The sequence below is a fragment of the Echeneis naucrates genome, chromosome 4 (genome assembly GCF_900963305.1).
Source record: "Echeneis naucrates chromosome 4, fEcheNa1.1, whole genome shotgun sequence".
Classification (NCBI taxonomy): Eukaryota; Metazoa; Chordata; class Actinopteri; order Carangiformes; family Echeneidae; genus Echeneis; species Echeneis naucrates.
In genome coordinates, this window is record NC_042514.1 from 20,219,697 (window position 1) to 20,237,829 (window position 18,133).

Consider the following 18,133-nt stretch of genomic DNA (forward strand, 5'->3'; position numbering starts at 1 on the left):
TTCATCCTTCCATTAAGTTAGGGGGACAGACTGACATGGACGTTTGGACAGATCATCCAACAACTGCATCACATGATATATGTAAACATGAAAGCAATGCAGTTTTCTTAAGTTTAAATCCCCCAAGAATCTTGAAACAAAGTCATCTCCTTTTTTGGAATATGAAATGTTTTGCTCCTTAGAAGACACACAGTTCTTCCCATTCACCAGAACACCCAAGAGGACAGAGACAGGAGATGTCCACACAGCTGGTTCTGTTCCAACAGGGCTGTGAAACAAACTCATTCACATCAATCTGACAGTGTTCCTCCAGGAGGCCTGGCACACAGAAGCATGAGTAGCCATCCCTGTGGATTCTGCATATTGGTACCCAGCATTTTCAGTCTGCCTGTTAAAAAGCTGCTACTTGTCAAATTGATTTAGTCCAGCAGCAAAACAAGCTAGTAAACTAGTCCCACTCCCAGTTGACACTGGAAGATATACATCCCGGACAGAGCTAACATTTAATCATCACCATGGGTGCAATAGAGCGTTAATATGAAAATGGGGGCCACAAGTATTTTCTTCAGACCCAGCAATTAATTTCTGTAGTGGATGCTAGTTTTTGCTTGATTCCTCTAACACAGTTGTGCAGACATTTCCTCTCTGCATGTTTGAATGTTTTATGTGTGACATCAATGATGCCCTGCTGTCCACTGCAATGCATGTGTTTTAAACTTTAATAAAGTTAAGTTTACTTTATTTTCCCCCCCAAGTCTTCTTTACCACCCCCCCCCCCACTTAATTTATCACCAAAAAGTCAAAATGAAACTTTCCCTCCTGGATCTCAGGAGGATATGCCCACAATTATATAAACAAATATTCCATTAATAACTCCAGTAATCATAATTCAAGCCTAATCAGGCTGACTTGCATATGAATGTCATGCATTTGCAATTGATTAAGAGTTTAAAACTACGACTGTTATTAATTAGCTCCAGCAGGCCACACACTGGCCTTCATTTGCAAATCACTTTTAAGGGTCTTTGTTTGGTTGGTCATATTTGAATACCTGAAATTGGCACATGTGGGAACAATTGGCGCTTATTTCTCTACTCACTCAGTACCAAGCATGGGCTGGTTGAAATGTAAGCTCTTTCAGCACATTGTGGCCAATATAAACTCATACGTATATGCTGCTCTGAATATTATCAATGTTGAACAAAAAAAAAGCTTGCAAAATGATTTTAAATTAAATATTGAAAATGGAATAAAAACAGCACTGACACATGCACTCCATATTAATTAGATAACAATCAAGAAAACAAACAACTCTCCATCTGTGTACGACTTCTGTGTCCAAGACGTTTTTTTATTTAAAATGATATATATTATGTACACATTTCTTCATATCAACCTCACTCAAGTTACATGGTTTTCTTTTTTTTATTTTCAAAATTGGTTGTCATTATTTATAGACTGCTTTGAGTAGCTATCAATTCAAAGGAAATGCTTTGAAAAGACTTCAGTGGAAGGATTTGATTCTAAGTTGTTTGTAGAAAAAGCCACGGAATAGAATCAGCATTGACTTACCATCTATCACAAACGAAAATTGTGCAGGCAAATAATCCAAAATGGTGTTGTCACGCCAAAAACGCGGTGCGAGCGTGTTGCAGGGTGAGGACCCAATTGCAGGAGTAAGAAACCAGGTAGGTGACGAAAAAGACTTATCTGAACTAAATCTACAACATAAACTGAACGAGAAAACATGCACAAAACAACAGGGCATGGGCAAGCAACAAGGATCAGACTGAAAACAGGACTTAAACACAGTGCTAGACAAGACACAGGTGATCCACATTAGGGCAGAGAAGGCAATCAACATGGGACACAACCAGGAAGTAAAGTAATAGGGAACACGAAGGAACCAGGACTACAAAATAAAACAGGAAGTTACATGGACAGGACAGAATTAATTCCAAACCCTGACAGGTGTTAAGCAATCAAATGAGTAACAATGAGTGTGCCAGAAAATGTTTGCTTAAAAACGAAGAGGCAGATAACGGCCTGTTATTACTTTGATCGGTTGCTTTTTGTTCGCATGAAACATTAAGAGTTTAATTCTTACGGCCACAAAAAGGTCAACATAGGTTGCTCAGGTATAGTTAAGGCGTTTCCGTGGCAACGCGACCAGGAAGTCGGAGCCTGAGGCAAAGGGAAACTCTTTTCTCCTTAGCCAAATACAGTTAGTTTAACCTCTCATGACCACTTTGACATTTGGAAATTTGAAAATTCACTTTTAGTGTAACATACTTACAAACATAATCCCAGGATGTCTGCGACAATGAGAGCCGGTTCAGCGCCAAGTTCATCGAAGACGGAGCAGGCAGCGGACAATGGAGGTGAAGTTACAGTCAGCGGGGAGGCTGCAAAATGGACAAAAAGCTCACTGATGTTACTTTCACACCGGCACTGTTATGTTACTCATAAATGAAGATCGGTATATTCATAGAAATCATTTGTAGCGAGTGTAGCAAAACATTCTTGACGGAAATTAAGAGTAAAGTCTCACTTTCCCTCCACCATTCCGTATAATACAGACTGAAACATACTGATCCTGGTCTTGGACTGTTCAGAGGGAAGCAACTGGACTTCTTGTTTGAAGACGTTTCGCCTCTGATCCAAAAGGCTTCTTCGGTTCTGGGCTGATCCTTCTTAATAGTTGGTGTGTGAAGTTGATTTTATTTTCCTCACAGGCAGACCCCCTGGTGTTAACAACCAGACCATCCCAGACGAACAGCTGGCCGGCCTTAATTCGGCTGTCTGCAACAGGAGCACCCTGGGGCACACTGTACACCATCGGAACTGCAAGGTACATTCAAAGCCCTCTTTTACATCCATGAAAGCATTCCATACCACAGCTCCTAATACGGCTATCTTTTCAAAGAGCTGTGCGATCAGGCGCCCTGATGCAGTGTGGCGTCACCGACTTGGACGGCTGAAATACAAATACTTTTTGGAACAGCCGACGTCTCTAAATGGAGCAGGCAGGTCAGCTGGGAAAACAAGACACAAAAACACAACATAAACAGCGTTGTTACAACTCCAGTGTCTCCTAATATTTTAGTGTGGAACCCAACCAGTGATTACAGAATACAGATTACTTAATCTGGACAATATTGTAGGCCAGGGTTAATAAAAAATCTGTTAGGGTCAAATTTTTTGCTTTCATAACTAAATATCTAGTAAAGTCACACTAAGTTGGTAGTTATTCTAGACTGAAGCACTCAGGAACATTTTTCATTGTGGAGTTAGTAAGGAAATAGTGGTGTGTTGGTGTGCTCTTGTTTGGTTGGTGGATTTTTGTTGGAATGGTGTCTACACAGGGATATTTCATTCCTCTGTGATGCTATGGTAACCCAGCAGACAACACCCCTCCCACCACTGACTCTCAGAAGTGGAATATGCAGCACACAGGTAAGCTGCTCCAACCAAGCATTCATGCCTTTATGACACAATTGCCGGAGAAAGTATTGAGTTCATTAACTTTATAGTGTTCTTTTTTCATGCTGTAACACAATATCAAAAGCAGCACTTTATAATAGACCAAAACCAACTAAATGTCACACATTTCAGCACAACAATCATGATTCTTCATTGGCCAGGCTCCCTAAAACACAAAAGAAAAATATAAATGATTACCTGATGGTGTTAAAATATGCTTCTACTTTGAAATCAGTCTAACTATGAACATAGTGCTTTTAGCACTGACCAGTCGCTTTTGCACTTTCATTGAGTAAAAAAAATTGGATATATTTCAAGGCTGTTGAAAATTTTTTTCCGTGTGATAATAGGATTTACAGTTATCTTAGTAAGGCAGTTTACTTAATAGTACAGCGTTTTTGTTTGTATTAATTGCCTATGTTTCCCACTATAAACGTAGGCTGCACTGTGTAATGTGATAGTTCAAGTTGCCTTGTCTTTCAGAGCTTGAATATCTCAGAAAGTTTGATCCCTGAAAAATATCACATTGTGAAAAACAAAGGGTTGCGGAACCTTGAGCTCTATGAGGAGTGAGTTTCCTTTATTATGATCATTCACTTCATTAATTGTACACCCTCATTCATCTTATTGGTAAATTGGATCTTAGTTTGTCTATCAACATATCATGCTTTTTTCCTCAGTGCATTCACAGTTTATCTACAGGATGATGAAAAGAAGTTGCGGGTTTTTCCTTCAATGTGAGTGGAAGTAAATGAATTCATCTAATTTACAGATGAACCTCAACTGAGTAGTCTTCACTAGAAGATTGTTTGATTGAATTAGTAATGGTACAAGTTATTACAACGGAGTAATGGAACTGGTACTTTTGGATATGTAAAGTGTTGTGCAAGATAATGGATTAATATTGCCAATGCAAACCCATAAAAACATGGTTACACAGAACAATGTGTATGTCGTGTTTTCAGGAGGCCCAGTGGCAGACTTGAAGTGGTCTATCTTATGAAAATGTTGGACGACATGCTAGAAAAGGCCGGCGTGGATCAGCGGAATGAGGAGCTGACTCAGCTCTCCCAGGTAGGCAGACAGATAAGCAGAATGCAAAAGCTTCTGAAAACTGAGGAACTTTTAAATCTAAAATTGCGGGAAAACCGTGAAGAATAGAATGACACTGATCAGATCACATTGTACTGGCAAGGCCAAACAATACTACACATCTTTCGTTCTTGTGTAAAACTGTATTTATTTATTGTTTTCAAGCATTACTGAATTTATATATATACTTTTTGCGTGACTGATCTAATTTCTATGTTGGAAATATCTGTTTATCTCTTTAATGCAGATTCAGATTTTCTGATACGGATTTTGGATTATTATCTGAATCTGAAACAAATTTGACAAACTGTAAACAAGATGTTTATATTCTAAATGCACATTTTATATTTTGTATTAAGATTAACATTATCTGGGCAGAATGGCGGTGTAGTGGTTAGTGCTGTCGCCTCACTATAAGAAGGTCGTGGATATGGTTCCCAGTCTGGGGCCTTTCTTTGTGGACTTTGCATGTTCTCCCCGTGCCTGCGTGGGTTTCCTCTGGGTACTCCGGTTTCCTCCCACAATCCAAAGACATACATGTCTACTGTAGGTTAACTGGTGACTCTAAATTGACTGTAGGTGTGAATGCGAGCGTGAGTGGTTGTTCATCTTTGTCTGTCTCTGTGTGTTGGCACTGTGATGGACTGGTGACCTGTCCAGGGTGTATCCCGCCCTCACCCAGAATGTTGGCTGGGATTGGCTCCAGCATTCCCCCATGACCCAGAAACAGAAAAGTGGTAGAAGATGGATGGATTAACAGTATCTTCCACAATGTCCTACAGGGTTACAGGCACTTGCAAAATCAAAGATTAACATCTAATCATAAAAAGTAAACAATGGTCTTTGTGGTAGTCCCTGACCAAGCAGGAATAATGTTTTCCTCCATGCATCATCAGGCTATTGTGTTACGTTTATACAGATTTGTATATTTGTGTGACTTACTTCTCCCCTCATTAAAAAGCACAGTGTACCGTATATACTATAGAGTGTATGTTTGTACTTTTTGCTGGTATCATTCCCCTTCCAATAGCATTTTTATATATGTCAATTTTCTTAAAATATAGCCATTTGTATATTTTAGAAAGAGTGCAGTGAAATGTTTTTCAGATGGAGGGTCTGCTGAAGCTGGTGCAGGCTGAGCAGAACATCTACAACATTGTTTTCCATGAACTCATCAGGCAAGTCAGCGTGGGCTGTGCTGAGAGGGGACAGCTGCTTGCCAAACTCAGGTTACCATCATCACATAAGAGGACCTAAATAGTCAAACTCCTTTTGTACAACAAGTTTCAAGATCTTTATTAGCTTTAAAGACAGATCATGAAAATATGTAAATAAGAACTGATTTGGATCTGTATACAGCACGAACTTGGAACTTGATTAGATTTTTGTACTTCAAGTCAGTTCTAATTTAGCATTTTTAGAGAATATCTTCATTTAACAACCTACAGATCCTCTTTCCCATCAACTCTTATGTTTGTTTATCCAGACAGCGCTACCAGTCACTACTAGAGCGAATACCCCACTTTCTGAAGGCCCTGCACACGGAGGCAGTGGCACAGCGGGCTCTTGACCGTCAGCTTACTGAGGAAATCTACCGCATCAAAACATCCATCCAGAAATTTAGCATGTATGTAGTTCAGGGTCAGGCAGCTGGGTCATGAAGAATGGATTTACTGTTTGCTGTTAATCACTGAAAGGTGTTAATGGAATGACCTTTATTGTAAGAAGAAATAATGAATACAAGAAATGGAAATAATAGCACTATTACAATGTGCAAGTATGTTAAACCTATGTGTGTTTATTTCTGGGTTTATGTGTATTTGTGTTTATGCCTGTCTTTTGTTTTTTAGGGAACTGTCCAAGATCAGAGAGCATGATGTGATTGCTTCAAAGCACACGCAACATGCTCATTGGCAGCTGGCAGAGGCGCTTGATCAAGCACATACAAACTCAGAGTCAGTTCCTCCTAAGATTAAGAGCAACTAGAGCTCATTCAGTTCATCAAAGTGCCAAATTGAGATTATACATCTAGCTAACTACTTATTTTATACACTTTAAGTGTAAGAAATTTCAGATTTTTGTACAGATAATGAGAAATACAGTTTACATTCAAATAAATATAATGACAAAAAGCAAAAAGCCATTTTTAAAAATATATTTTGACGCAACCTAGCCTCAATTTAGTAAATAAGTAATAAAAAAATTGCTTAACACAGGCTTTTGAATGTGGTTATTATATCACAGAAAAGGGGTGGTCTGTGAACAACAGCTTTTATAAAACAAAGTATGGCAAAAGACAACCACAAAAAAAGTAGGTGTTTCTGGCCACCTGCACAAACTGCAGGTAACTGTTGTGAGTGCTTTGATTTGATTTGAGCTGCCCGCTTTATAAAACAAAGTGTTCCCTCTCACATTATCCATGCTCGTCTCAGTGTGGTCCAGGGTTACCATGAGCTATATGAGCTCCAGAGAAGTCGCCTTGAGGGTCAGCTGGTTCAGCTTATTGAGGAGAAAGACTGCTGGAGCCAGTTCACTTTCTGCCTCGCCCTCAAGGTGTGAGTCATGATGTAATTTGTGTTTCTAGTTGGAATCATTTAATGTGTAAACAAAATGTGACTTAAAGTTATTCAGAGAAAAATAGATGATTTATTGACTTTGAATGTGGAATTAGGAGGAATAAAAAAAAGAAATAATAAAAACCTTCCAATAGTCTAATAATATCAATAGATATAGCCTTAAGGTGAAGACCACAGCTCTGCAAAAGCTATCCCAATACATTTATCAATAAGATTTCACAGCTTGCTAATGGCTGATAATATTTTGTCATTGCTATAGTTTTTGGGTGTAAGGATCACATGTCTACTTTAATAAAAACAATAACTGTTGATCCCAAAAAGAACAGTATGTTTTTCTGTAATGGCCAGGTGATCCATGTGAAGAAGTTGCAGCTGGTCGGTCAGCTGCATGCACATCAGCAGAGCTGGTCCAAGACTGCAGAGCACTTCATTGTCTATCTCACTTCAAAGGTAACAATGCAGTTCCTATAAAATACAAGTATTCTCCTTTGTTCAATTAGACCCTGAATATGACAGTGATCATTCTGATGTAGGACACAGAAGACTTGAATATGATTATGGAACTTGCTGACTGCTGGAAAGAGAAGCTGACTGCTTTCATGTCTCAGATGAAAAGAACAGAGTATACACAGTATGAAGTGTTTGATACCATCCACCAAGGTATCACCAAGTGGCTGCCCTCCTGTTGCACGCAGAGCAAGTAAGGACAAGCAGAGATATCTAAGAATACTCCTAAAAGTATTCAAAAATGAAAAGCATGAGGAGTCAAAGAAAACCGTAATTCAGTTATATTGATTGTTGTGAGAACCTCATTTTGGACTTGGAGATTTTGATTCAGATCTTAATATATTATAATATAATATATAAATAATAAAATATAATATATTCAAATCTAAATTCCAGAAAGTACTTGCAATTTGTTGAAGAGGGGATGGCTTGTGTATATATTTAGTCAATTATGCTTTTTCTTTGAAGGTGTCCTGACCCCAAAATTGAAAAACTGTTATTGGAAAACATTCATGCTGATTTAAAGCAGTGGTCAAATGTAAGATACTACATTTACTTCCTCTGTGTGTGTATGTGTTTGTGTATGTGTTTCATTGTGGTTATTGATTTTATCTTATACGTATTTCTCACCACTTAATGTCATTGCCATTTGTTTGTTTTTTCCTAGTATTTAAAGTGCAATCAGTCACCAGCAGCTTCTATTTCTTAACAGATGTTGGCCCACCAGTGTGAGCACTACCAAGGAGAGACACTGTTTTGCTGGCAGCAGACGTTGGGTGAGCTTGAGCTCGTCCAGGAAAGCTGGCTGGATAAGAGCCTTCAGCTGTTCAAAAGACATTCTTGTACAGAAGGGGAGTTCCCTGGAAGCCACCTGAGGATGCTATTATCTGAGCTCCTCAAACAGCTGGAGACACAAGTCAGTGAGGAGAGTGGTGAGGGCCAAGAGAGATATAATAATTTGAGAAATTACGTGTTCATAGTATATTAAGAAGAACTTAATACATCAACCCATCTCTTGTCTTCCTGATGTTTTTAATTGTTTCCATTGTTGGAGACTGTGTAATATCTGGATATAAATGTTGCTGTTTCAGAGGTTCACAGACAGATCAGGTCCCTGCTCGGCTTCATAGAGTCCTGGATCTCCAAACTCAATGCAGTGATTTGCCAGCCAGACACGATGGCTGCCTCTGACTGGCTGAAACTAGAGAGGGGACTTCACAATTGGCAGAGTTTGGCTAATGAAGCCTTACAGAATATCTCCACAACTCAGAAAGAGAACCAAAGGGACAAAACCAAGCTCAAAATATAGTATGTTTTAGCTTTAGTAACGTTACTAGTTATCCTAAATACACACAATTATATTATTAAGTTAAAACTCAATAATATATACATTTAAAAATGTATACAGTAATCTATCTCAAAATGAATTAAAAAGTTTAATTTCATTTGAAGACAAATACTGCATTCATCAACATTTTTGTTGATAAATGCCTTTTCATTTGGATTTGATAATATCCTTAGAGTAGGGGAGACCGGGTATGGTTGCACTACTTTTTGCTTCGGCGCCTGTAACCTGTTACTGAATTCTGAGAGCTACCGCTCTCAAACTTTCACACAAAATACCAGCATTTGTTTACTACAAATGGCACTAATTCAAAACCCTGCAAGAATATCAGAGACCTCATGTGTTAATGTCAAAAACATAGTGCTCCTTTATTACAACCTAGTCCACAACTGGGGTGGGTTGTAACACATGCTGGGGAGGGTTGTAATCGTTAGATAAAGGAATCAAAAACAAAGACTACAAATATACGAATATTCTTCGAAATGGCTGTATTGAAAAAAAATGAACAATCCAGGATGCTTTTTTTTTTTTTTTTTTTTAAATCAGCAGGCACACCTCCCTCAGTCTTTCTTTTCCCCTGTCTAGGAACGCTGTAAAATGATTAAAATCCAGAAAGTCTTTTCAGGTTAATGGATGGTTGTAAGACCTTTAAAATGTATATTACACCCCTATCAGCTGTTGTTTAGCTAACTGTATTAGCATAGTGCTTTGAAATTAGCAGGGGGAAAATACATCACAATTGCACTGAGAAGCAACAGTTTGATCTACAGTAAATCACAAGACTTCATCTGCAATTGTGTAAGTACAAAAACAAATATTTTTTATAAAAAAAAAAATACTTACTTCAAAATCATTTTTTTCTCAATAAAATTTATGTGCACCTGTTTCCAGCTTTGAAAAGCACAATGTGAGATCTGGGATGAAGTGGGTAAACACTGAAATGATCATATAAATCCAATCTCCTCCCTGATTTATGGAAATGGTGGTGTCACAACCATACCTGGTCCCCCCTATTTATAGTTCCTCTAGAGCAGAGGTGTCAAGCCCAATCCCACAAAAGGCCAAAACCTCAAAGCACACCTTAGGTTGCAGTCCAAACGGGATGAAGATTTACTGAACAAACTAAAACTAGCAATTTTTTTACATTAATATAATACCATATTTTTTAAATAAAAAAAATAAATGTACAAATATTTTGTTCTGGCAGCACGATGGCACAGTAGCTAGTGCTGTATCCCTGCGCTTGTGTGAGTTTCCACGAGGAACTCCGGTTTGCCTGTGTATTCTTGTTGTATTCTTTGATTACAGCCACATCAGCTCCAAAAAAAAGACAAAAAGGTTTAGCGGCAATGTCAATAAACATTAAACATATGAAATTCTTCTACAGGCCATGAATTGTATCCCAGGCTAGATGTGGCCCACAGGCCTTTTGTTTGACATGTATGCTCTAGAGGCACCCTCTAAGGGTTTGTCAAGATATATTAATTACTTGAAGCAAAATGCGATTGAAATACATTTCTATTAATGAGCAGATTGAAAAAAAAAAAAAAATGGCAGTTCGACTTAAATTAATGCTGTTTGATATTATTGGTCTAAAGTTTTCTGTTGTGTGTTTATTTAAATAGCACTGAAACAGAGAAGGTGTTAGACAAAGTGCAGGATTTCATAACAAGCCTGTCCAACTTAATTGATGGCGAGAATCACAGACTTAACAAGGAGGTGAGAACCGACCGCATTCATTCAAACTGTCAGTGCTTACAGTTGGAAGATTTAAACCATGAAATGTGATGCTGTAATGACATATGGTCATTTCCACTGTATGACCAAAAGCCTTCACAAGATGCTGTTTCAGCAACTCTCATAGCCACCACTGCCTTCTTTCATGCTTCTGTTTGTTTAACTCACCTGTTGTTCATCTTTCCTTACATTAATTCAGTTACTAATGCCGACAGTATCTTGCAGTGTGATGATTTTTACTGTTGTTTTCATACTGCTTATGTTTGAGCAGCTCAAATAACGCAGCTGTGCTTTCATTCCCTATCGTAAATCTACAAAGTCTGTCTAGCAAGAGGCGACTGATATTTCAGACGTCTTTGGATAGTTTTTTTTTTTTTTTTTCAGTATTTCAACATCAAACTATTGATGTTTTGTCACAAAACGCTGAAAATTTTCACCCTACCAGGTCAATTCTATTCACATGGCTCAGACCCAGTGGATATTGGACCTGTTGCTCCTCATGGTACCTGACCACAGTGAGGACCATATCCAAGAACCAGAAACAAACATCCCGTGGCAGACACTAGATGAGGATGCCAAGATACTTGCTGAGAAGCTAGACTGCTTTTCCAGATACATTGTCAGGTACCTGAAGTTGTTACCTACATTACAAATTAAAGCAAAGCAGATTCTGTCAACCAAAGTAACTTATATAAGTAGATTTTAAGTAAACTTGCTCCAGCACTGATTTGAATATTTTATAGCGACAATGTCTACTATCTAGACAGAAATTAAATGACTTATAATAAATATTCAGTTGAAGATTAGAGGCAGCGTTGACACAAGATATCTGAGTAGGAAGAGATCAACATAGGAGGATTTACTTATAAGGAAATGTTTGCTTTGACTTAGCTTTTACAGGCTAATACCGGAAGGCCAGATTATAAAGGACCAACATCAAGTGGAGAATAAAAATGAGATGAACGAGTGGAGAAAACTGCAGGTAAACGATCTCACAAAGAATAACAAAAAAAACTCTAGCCAGTACTGAATGTTTTTTTTTTTCATTTAGAAGTACTGAAGCTGTAAAAGGCAAGTTTTTTTTTTATGAGTATTTTTTTTGTTTGATTTTGATCTAAAAAGTAATTTCCAGTCAAGCGACGGAACAGCAATCTTACTTAAACTCACATAATATGTATTATATGTTTAGTGCATGGAGAAAATAGAAAACACTTTTAGTCCTATATAAACAGGGGTAGGTGCACCCAAAGATTATGAGCACTATGAATCTGGCGCTGAACCCTGAGATGTGAAACTGAGTTTGTTGATCCAGAACAGTTTATCTAGGTCAGTTCAATTAACTCCTGAGTACATGCATGCTTACTTTAATGTAGAGGGAAAGATACCTTCTACAAAATAACTTCATTAACAACAGCGGCCAGAAGGTACGACCCCCTGGGTTTTCAGATTGCACAGAACATGCAACACTCATCTGGGACCAGCTCCACTCTGCCAGGAGAGACAAGAAGGACCACCATCTGGTATGGCTGGATTTGGAGAAGGCCTATGTATCTGTTCCACATCAATTGATAAGCTTTGCCCTGGACTTCTTCAATGAACAGGCATTTGTTAGAAACATCACTGAGAGATACTATGCTAATGTGAAGATGTGTCATTCTTTGCAAGACTACCAGCTGGTAGCAGTTAGGCAAACAGATATCTAAATGATGTTCCACCTCACCCAACGTGTTCACAGCCACCTTAGAGGTGATCTTGATTTGCATGAAGACGATGGCTAGAGGAGAGTGCGTCACCCCAAGACAAAGGTTACTTCCCCTACAATGCATCAGGGATGTCATCACAAGTCTACTGCAAAAAGCAGCATGTACATACTGGCTGCTCGAGAGACTATAAGAGCTTCTCTCCTAGGCCAGGATGAAAATAAAACCTTCCAAGTCCTGCGGCACCGCAATTTGTAAGAGTAGATGAACGGACGCAGTTTCTTTCCAAGTAGCAGGAGAGAGAAACCCACTGCTCACAGAATAACCTATAAGAAGCCTGGACAGACAGTATACAGCTGACTTAAGAGACAAATGCATGGTAGCCACAGTCACCAAACTGAAAGAGGGAATGAAGAGGTTTGATCAAAGCCACTTCCCTGATAAATAAAAAGTGCGGTGCTATCAATTCACTCTTTAAGAATAGGTAACTTGGCCTTTGTGTGAAAAACAAAACCACAGTCAAGAAACTGCTTCCGAAAGCCATTAATTCATTCAAAAAGTAGCTTGGATTTCCTGGATGCTGCCACCAAAGATCATCTCTCTTGTTTGGAGGCTGGTAAAAGACCAGGCCGGAATTCAGGCAGTCAAGTGGCCAGCTTGTCAAAAATGCTGTAAAGGGACATCTCATCCTGAGAGCTGAATTAGAGGGCAAAATATTGGTGAAGAATGACCCTAACCCCAGGCACCAGAAGTGGTGCTTCAAGAAAGGTTTTGCTGTCCAGGTACGAACATCATCCTTTTATCTCTTTGATGGTTTGATGGTTGCAAATTTACCTCAAACCACAAACTCACCTTAAACCGCAAAATCGTCTCAAACTCAAACCTTTGGAAGCCTTTACATAGACTTCACAAGTTATATGCATCGTGTGTTGTGGATTCTGTTTCTGGCATCAACCTACAAAAAATTCATAAACCAAATACATTTTAGAATTAATCCACCAACTGCTTCAAATTCAGAATGCATCCAAAGTTAAAGTTTAAAAGTGTTAAAAGTGAAAAGCTCTGTTTGAGATTAGATTATTATAGTGTTGGCATCGATAAAAACAGTCTAAAAACAAGTCTACATACCTGAGATGTATTTTCATACTATTCTTTACCATTATTGTCTGTTCTTGCTAATTTGCATCATAGCTAAATTTATATTTATTGTATGTGCTATAGTCAAATTAACAATCTACAGTTAATTTTGCATCTGCTTGAAAAAAAAAACACAAATAGAATAATAATAGAACTTTTTAAACAATTATAAATAGATTCAGGCATCAAAGATTTATCATAATATACATGCACAAGGCCATCATCAAAAGGGCAAAGGATCACATTACTGATTTCCATAGTGGTGGAACCCCTGCAAATTGAGGATTATCTGACAAGATGACCAAGGACGAGAAAAGAGCAGAGTAGTACAGGGATTTTACAAGAACTGCTTCCTTCTGAACACCTCCAAGAGCAAAGGAATAGTCATCAACCTTTGGAGGCCTGTGCCCATCCTTCAAACCACACAATGAGTAAAGGACATAAAAGCAGTGCACATGTACAAATACCCAGATGCACACCAAGACCATAAACTGGACTGGCCCCTGAACAGTGATGTCAGCTCCTCCTCTTTTTGACCTCTTTTACCACAATGTTCATTTTTACAGCATTACCTAGATGATTTTATTTATCAGTCTGGTTCTTCTATATTAGCTATTGTGCTGGAATCAACACCTAGACCCAGGTAGAATTACAAAAGATTACAAAAGGTTGGTTGAAGGGCAGGTAGGTGAGTGGGCTAGATGACTCATTTCAGTTACAGCAGAGGTAGAGCAAATGAATGAGCGCAGAAACACATACACTGGAAATAACTCAGACCTATAGGAGACATTGAGCCGCCATGAAAGCATACCATAATGCCTTCATCAAAACAACTTTTGAAATTATGATGTTGATAAAGCAAGGTATGCATTAGGGCCATGGTTTTAATTCGTTATAAACGTAATGCCTTTCTTATATGTTCATAAAGAAATGAACAAATAAACACAACCATGACATAAGTCCTGAATGAAATAAATCATGTAATAAGATTAATAAAAAATAAATTCTATAAATATATAATTGAGTTTTGTTTGGTTGCTGTTTTGTTTTTTTTTTCCAAATCAGGGGCATGGTTACCACAGTTAACAAATTCCTGTCACAAAAGGCTGCCACTTGGGATCCATCTTCTTGTGGCTGAAATCCCGATAAAACAAAAACATGCCAAATCAAATCAGATTTATTTCTATAGCGCCAAATCATAACAAAGTGACATCAAGGCACTTTACATATAGAGCAGGTCTCGACCAAACTCTTTATAAATGTATGAAAATCAGGATCTGTTAGGGTTTGTTTATACAGATGAAAAAAACTTGCCTTTTCACGCGCTTTTCAGTGCCTCTATGTGAGAGATTAAAATAGTTATTTTATTCATACATGAACAGTAATTGCAACATTTCTCTGGGGTTAAGATATATAAATACCAAGCTAAGTTCCATGTTTATTTATGTGTGTGTTCACAGAGGGAATGCATTAATTGGAAGGAGAATTGTACAGTCCTTCTCACAGGGCTGAAAGGTGGTCCTGTGAAACTGCCTGTCAGCCAGCCTGCCACCACTTGCAGGAGTAATGTGCCAGTTTCTCAATCAGGCAGCACTGAGACTCTTGTGAGAATTCAACTTGCATTAATTTTAATTAGTGTTTACATTTACACTACCATTCAAAAGTTGAGATACAGTAATAAGATCATCAGATGAGGCAGACTGCAATTGTTTAATTATCACAGCAGTTTCAGAGTGGAAATGACTTTGTGTGTGTGTGTGTTTAGGTTAGTGAAGAGATTCCAACAGAGACTACAGACAGTGGGGTCACAGAAGTCAAATATGAGGCTCGGGAAGAACTGAAAGATGTGAGTCATTTTTAACACCAAAGGTGTTGAAAAGTTCAACAGCACACTAATAATATCTTTTATTGGAACATGGTTCAATGTGAATACATTCTTCTACACAAATCAAAGCAAACATTTTCTTGTCAGTGGAAGGTTGAAGGAAGAGAAATTGCATCCTTGCTATAGAAGTGAAGCAAGCTGTACTCCAAGTTAGAATGAATATTTTGTAATGATGATGCAGTAAGCTATTGTCCAAGCCTATGAATAAACATCATGCTGACCAAATAATGAGTTTCTGTGACTTGTGAGTTCACAGGACACAGCTGAAGTTGTGAGATATTAGCAAATGAAATGTTCTTAGACATTTAAATTTCATGCTGTGATGTAACTGGTCTCACCTCTTCTTTGCATCAGCTATGTTGTTGTATTTTTGCTGCAGGGGGAACTAATGCTTTGCCAGACGCCAGTGATGAAACTAATCTGCTATGATGGAAACATTACACAAAGAAATCTAGATGAGAGCAGTTTCCATTTTAATGGGGTCAGACAATTAAATCACACATCTTCATTCACGCGCCCTTCTTTCTGTGTGGAACCAATGAGTCTGTCTGTCCCTGTGAGCATCTGCATGTCTCTGTCTGTCCCTCAGACTAATGAACTGGTTGCGTCTCCAGCAACAGATAAAGCACAGGAAGCTTTTAATGATCTGACTACCATAGAAATACTACAGCAGGAACTGCAGTAAGTTGCTTTATATTTGTTGTATGGAACAGTTCAAATTTTAAAAATTGTGCAACTGGATTATCCAGGTCAATTTTTGATGTACAAGATAAAATATTTACAAACTTGCAAACTATGACTGGAAAAAAGATGGTGACAATATCAATGAGTGTGCTGTGTTTAGATTATTTTCTTTGTACATTTACATGGTATTTGTTTTTTTGCCAGGAATTTATATATTTTTTTTATTTAAAGAAATGTTTCCCATTTCTTTTTCTGCAGGAGCAAAATTCATCTGTCACCATCAGTCACAATGGAAATAACCTTGTGGAATGTTCCCACATATGCCAATTTTCTTTTTAATGCTCAGTAATAGTGAAGGGATCTCTATTAATGTTTGAATTTGTAAAAGACATCCAGATCTCTCTCCATGTGCTTGACAGTGATTCTGAGCTGCGGGTCCAGAGTGCTGAGCAGCGAGCCCTGAAAGCCGAAGAGGCCCTGCAGGCAGCTTTGGAGAAAATTCAGGACCTACAGAGACAATTGCAGTGGCAGCCCATTTTGGAACCCAACAGGAGTGAAGTCAGTGATTAAACTATCATAGTTATGATCAATAATCATTAATGTCTTAACTAGGAAGAAGAGACAGTAAGGCACAGTGTTAAATTATAGCAGCAGCATCTCTCTGTGTTGCAGATGGAAGGAAACACCACTACCTCCCCCACCAGCAGTAACACCCCCTGCTGCTGAGGCCAAAGCAAGAAGCAGCATCAAAAGGACCAAGAAATGCTGATGAGACATCTAATTACACAGTGTTATGACTCTATATGTGTGGGACTTGTCCAAATTATTTCGAGTAAACTGTTTTTCAAATCCCTTGAAGGTCTTATTTATTGTGTGTTCTCTCTTGGAAAAAAGTCTAACAAAACCACAATATCCTCTCATATATTATGGTGCCGGTTGTAAAATTGTGTACTGTACACGAATATAAACAGCAAAACACTAAAATGGTTTTTGACCAACATGGCCATGCAATCTTTGATATTTCCAATATCAGGAAGTTGTCCTTGTCTGTTGAAATTGCAGGGTTGTTTCATGAGAGTGAAAATCACCCCCTAAGTACCCGAGCTGAAAAAATTATTTATGGGGGCACTTCACTGAAAAAAGGTTGAGAACCACTGGGCTAAAGCATAGACATGCATACATAGAAGCATCACTGAGCAGGTTGGCCCAGCGCTGCGATACATCAGCACATCCATCATACTGGATGTGGCAGATCCGCCCAGAGAACTAATTCAAATAAATGGACTGAACTTTATAAAGCGTCTTTGTACAAATTGTTACAAGTGAATGCCTCCGATTCACACACACACAAATATATTTGGGAGATAACATATGCAATTTTCTCTCATGATTATAAATGTTAACTGCTCCTTATATGTTTAGTATAAACATAATCATCAAGCCGACATATGTGGGGTTTTTTATGAGTGTTTGCAGCTACCAATTTATGAAACACCATTACTATGATATATGACATGTTGATGTGACATCTGTGGGAATAAAAAGCACCAACATTTACATTTAACTAATTTTGATGAATCGGTTTTATGTCCAGTGAATTTAACCACCAGTGGCAATTACTACGACAAAAATTGAACAAAGTGTGCAAATCAAAATAAGATACCGCAATTTGCTGGCTGGTATTCACACAGAGCAGGTCTAGACCATACGCTTTCATTTGATTTAAACACACACAACATTCCCACATGACCAAGCACTCAGTGACAGTGGCAAGGTAGTACTCCCCTTTAACCGAAGAAACCTCAAGCAAAACCGTGCGCTCAGTTGGCAGTGTTCTACCTGGGCTGATTTGGGGAGGTGGGTATTGCAGAACATTTAAAAACAATCACATTAAAGAACATATACATGCTGGTCAAAAGTTTGGACACACTTTTCCATTTAATGGGATATAGCTAGTACTCAGTACTCACAACATTGGGCACAGGCA

The 18,133-nt window shown here is 38.3% G+C and overlaps 1 protein-coding gene across 1 annotated transcript; it reads left to right on the forward strand.

Moving 5' to 3' along the window:
• Positions 1-2,258: 2,258 nt before the first annotated feature.
• On the forward strand, positions 2,259-16,988 carry axdnd1 (axonemal dynein light chain domain containing 1). Its single transcript, XM_029500373.1, has 25 exons — positions 2,259-2,381; positions 2,736-2,851; positions 2,927-3,030; positions 3,366-3,456; positions 3,967-4,052; positions 4,164-4,220; positions 4,449-4,557; positions 5,683-5,804; positions 6,062-6,202; positions 6,426-6,530; positions 7,008-7,128; positions 7,500-7,601; positions 7,685-7,851; positions 8,127-8,196; positions 8,371-8,590; positions 8,750-8,966; positions 10,629-10,722; positions 11,186-11,364; positions 11,632-11,722; positions 15,038-15,181; positions 15,343-15,423; positions 15,842-15,943; positions 16,052-16,143; positions 16,566-16,704; positions 16,819-16,988. Exons 1-25 carry the CDS (start codon positions 2,312-2,314, stop codon positions 16,870-16,872), a joined length of 2,874 nt encoding a protein of 957 aa, XP_029356233.1. The 5' UTR covers positions 2,259-2,311; the 3' UTR covers positions 16,873-16,988.
• The last annotated feature ends 1,145 nt before the right edge of the window (positions 16,989-18,133 follow it).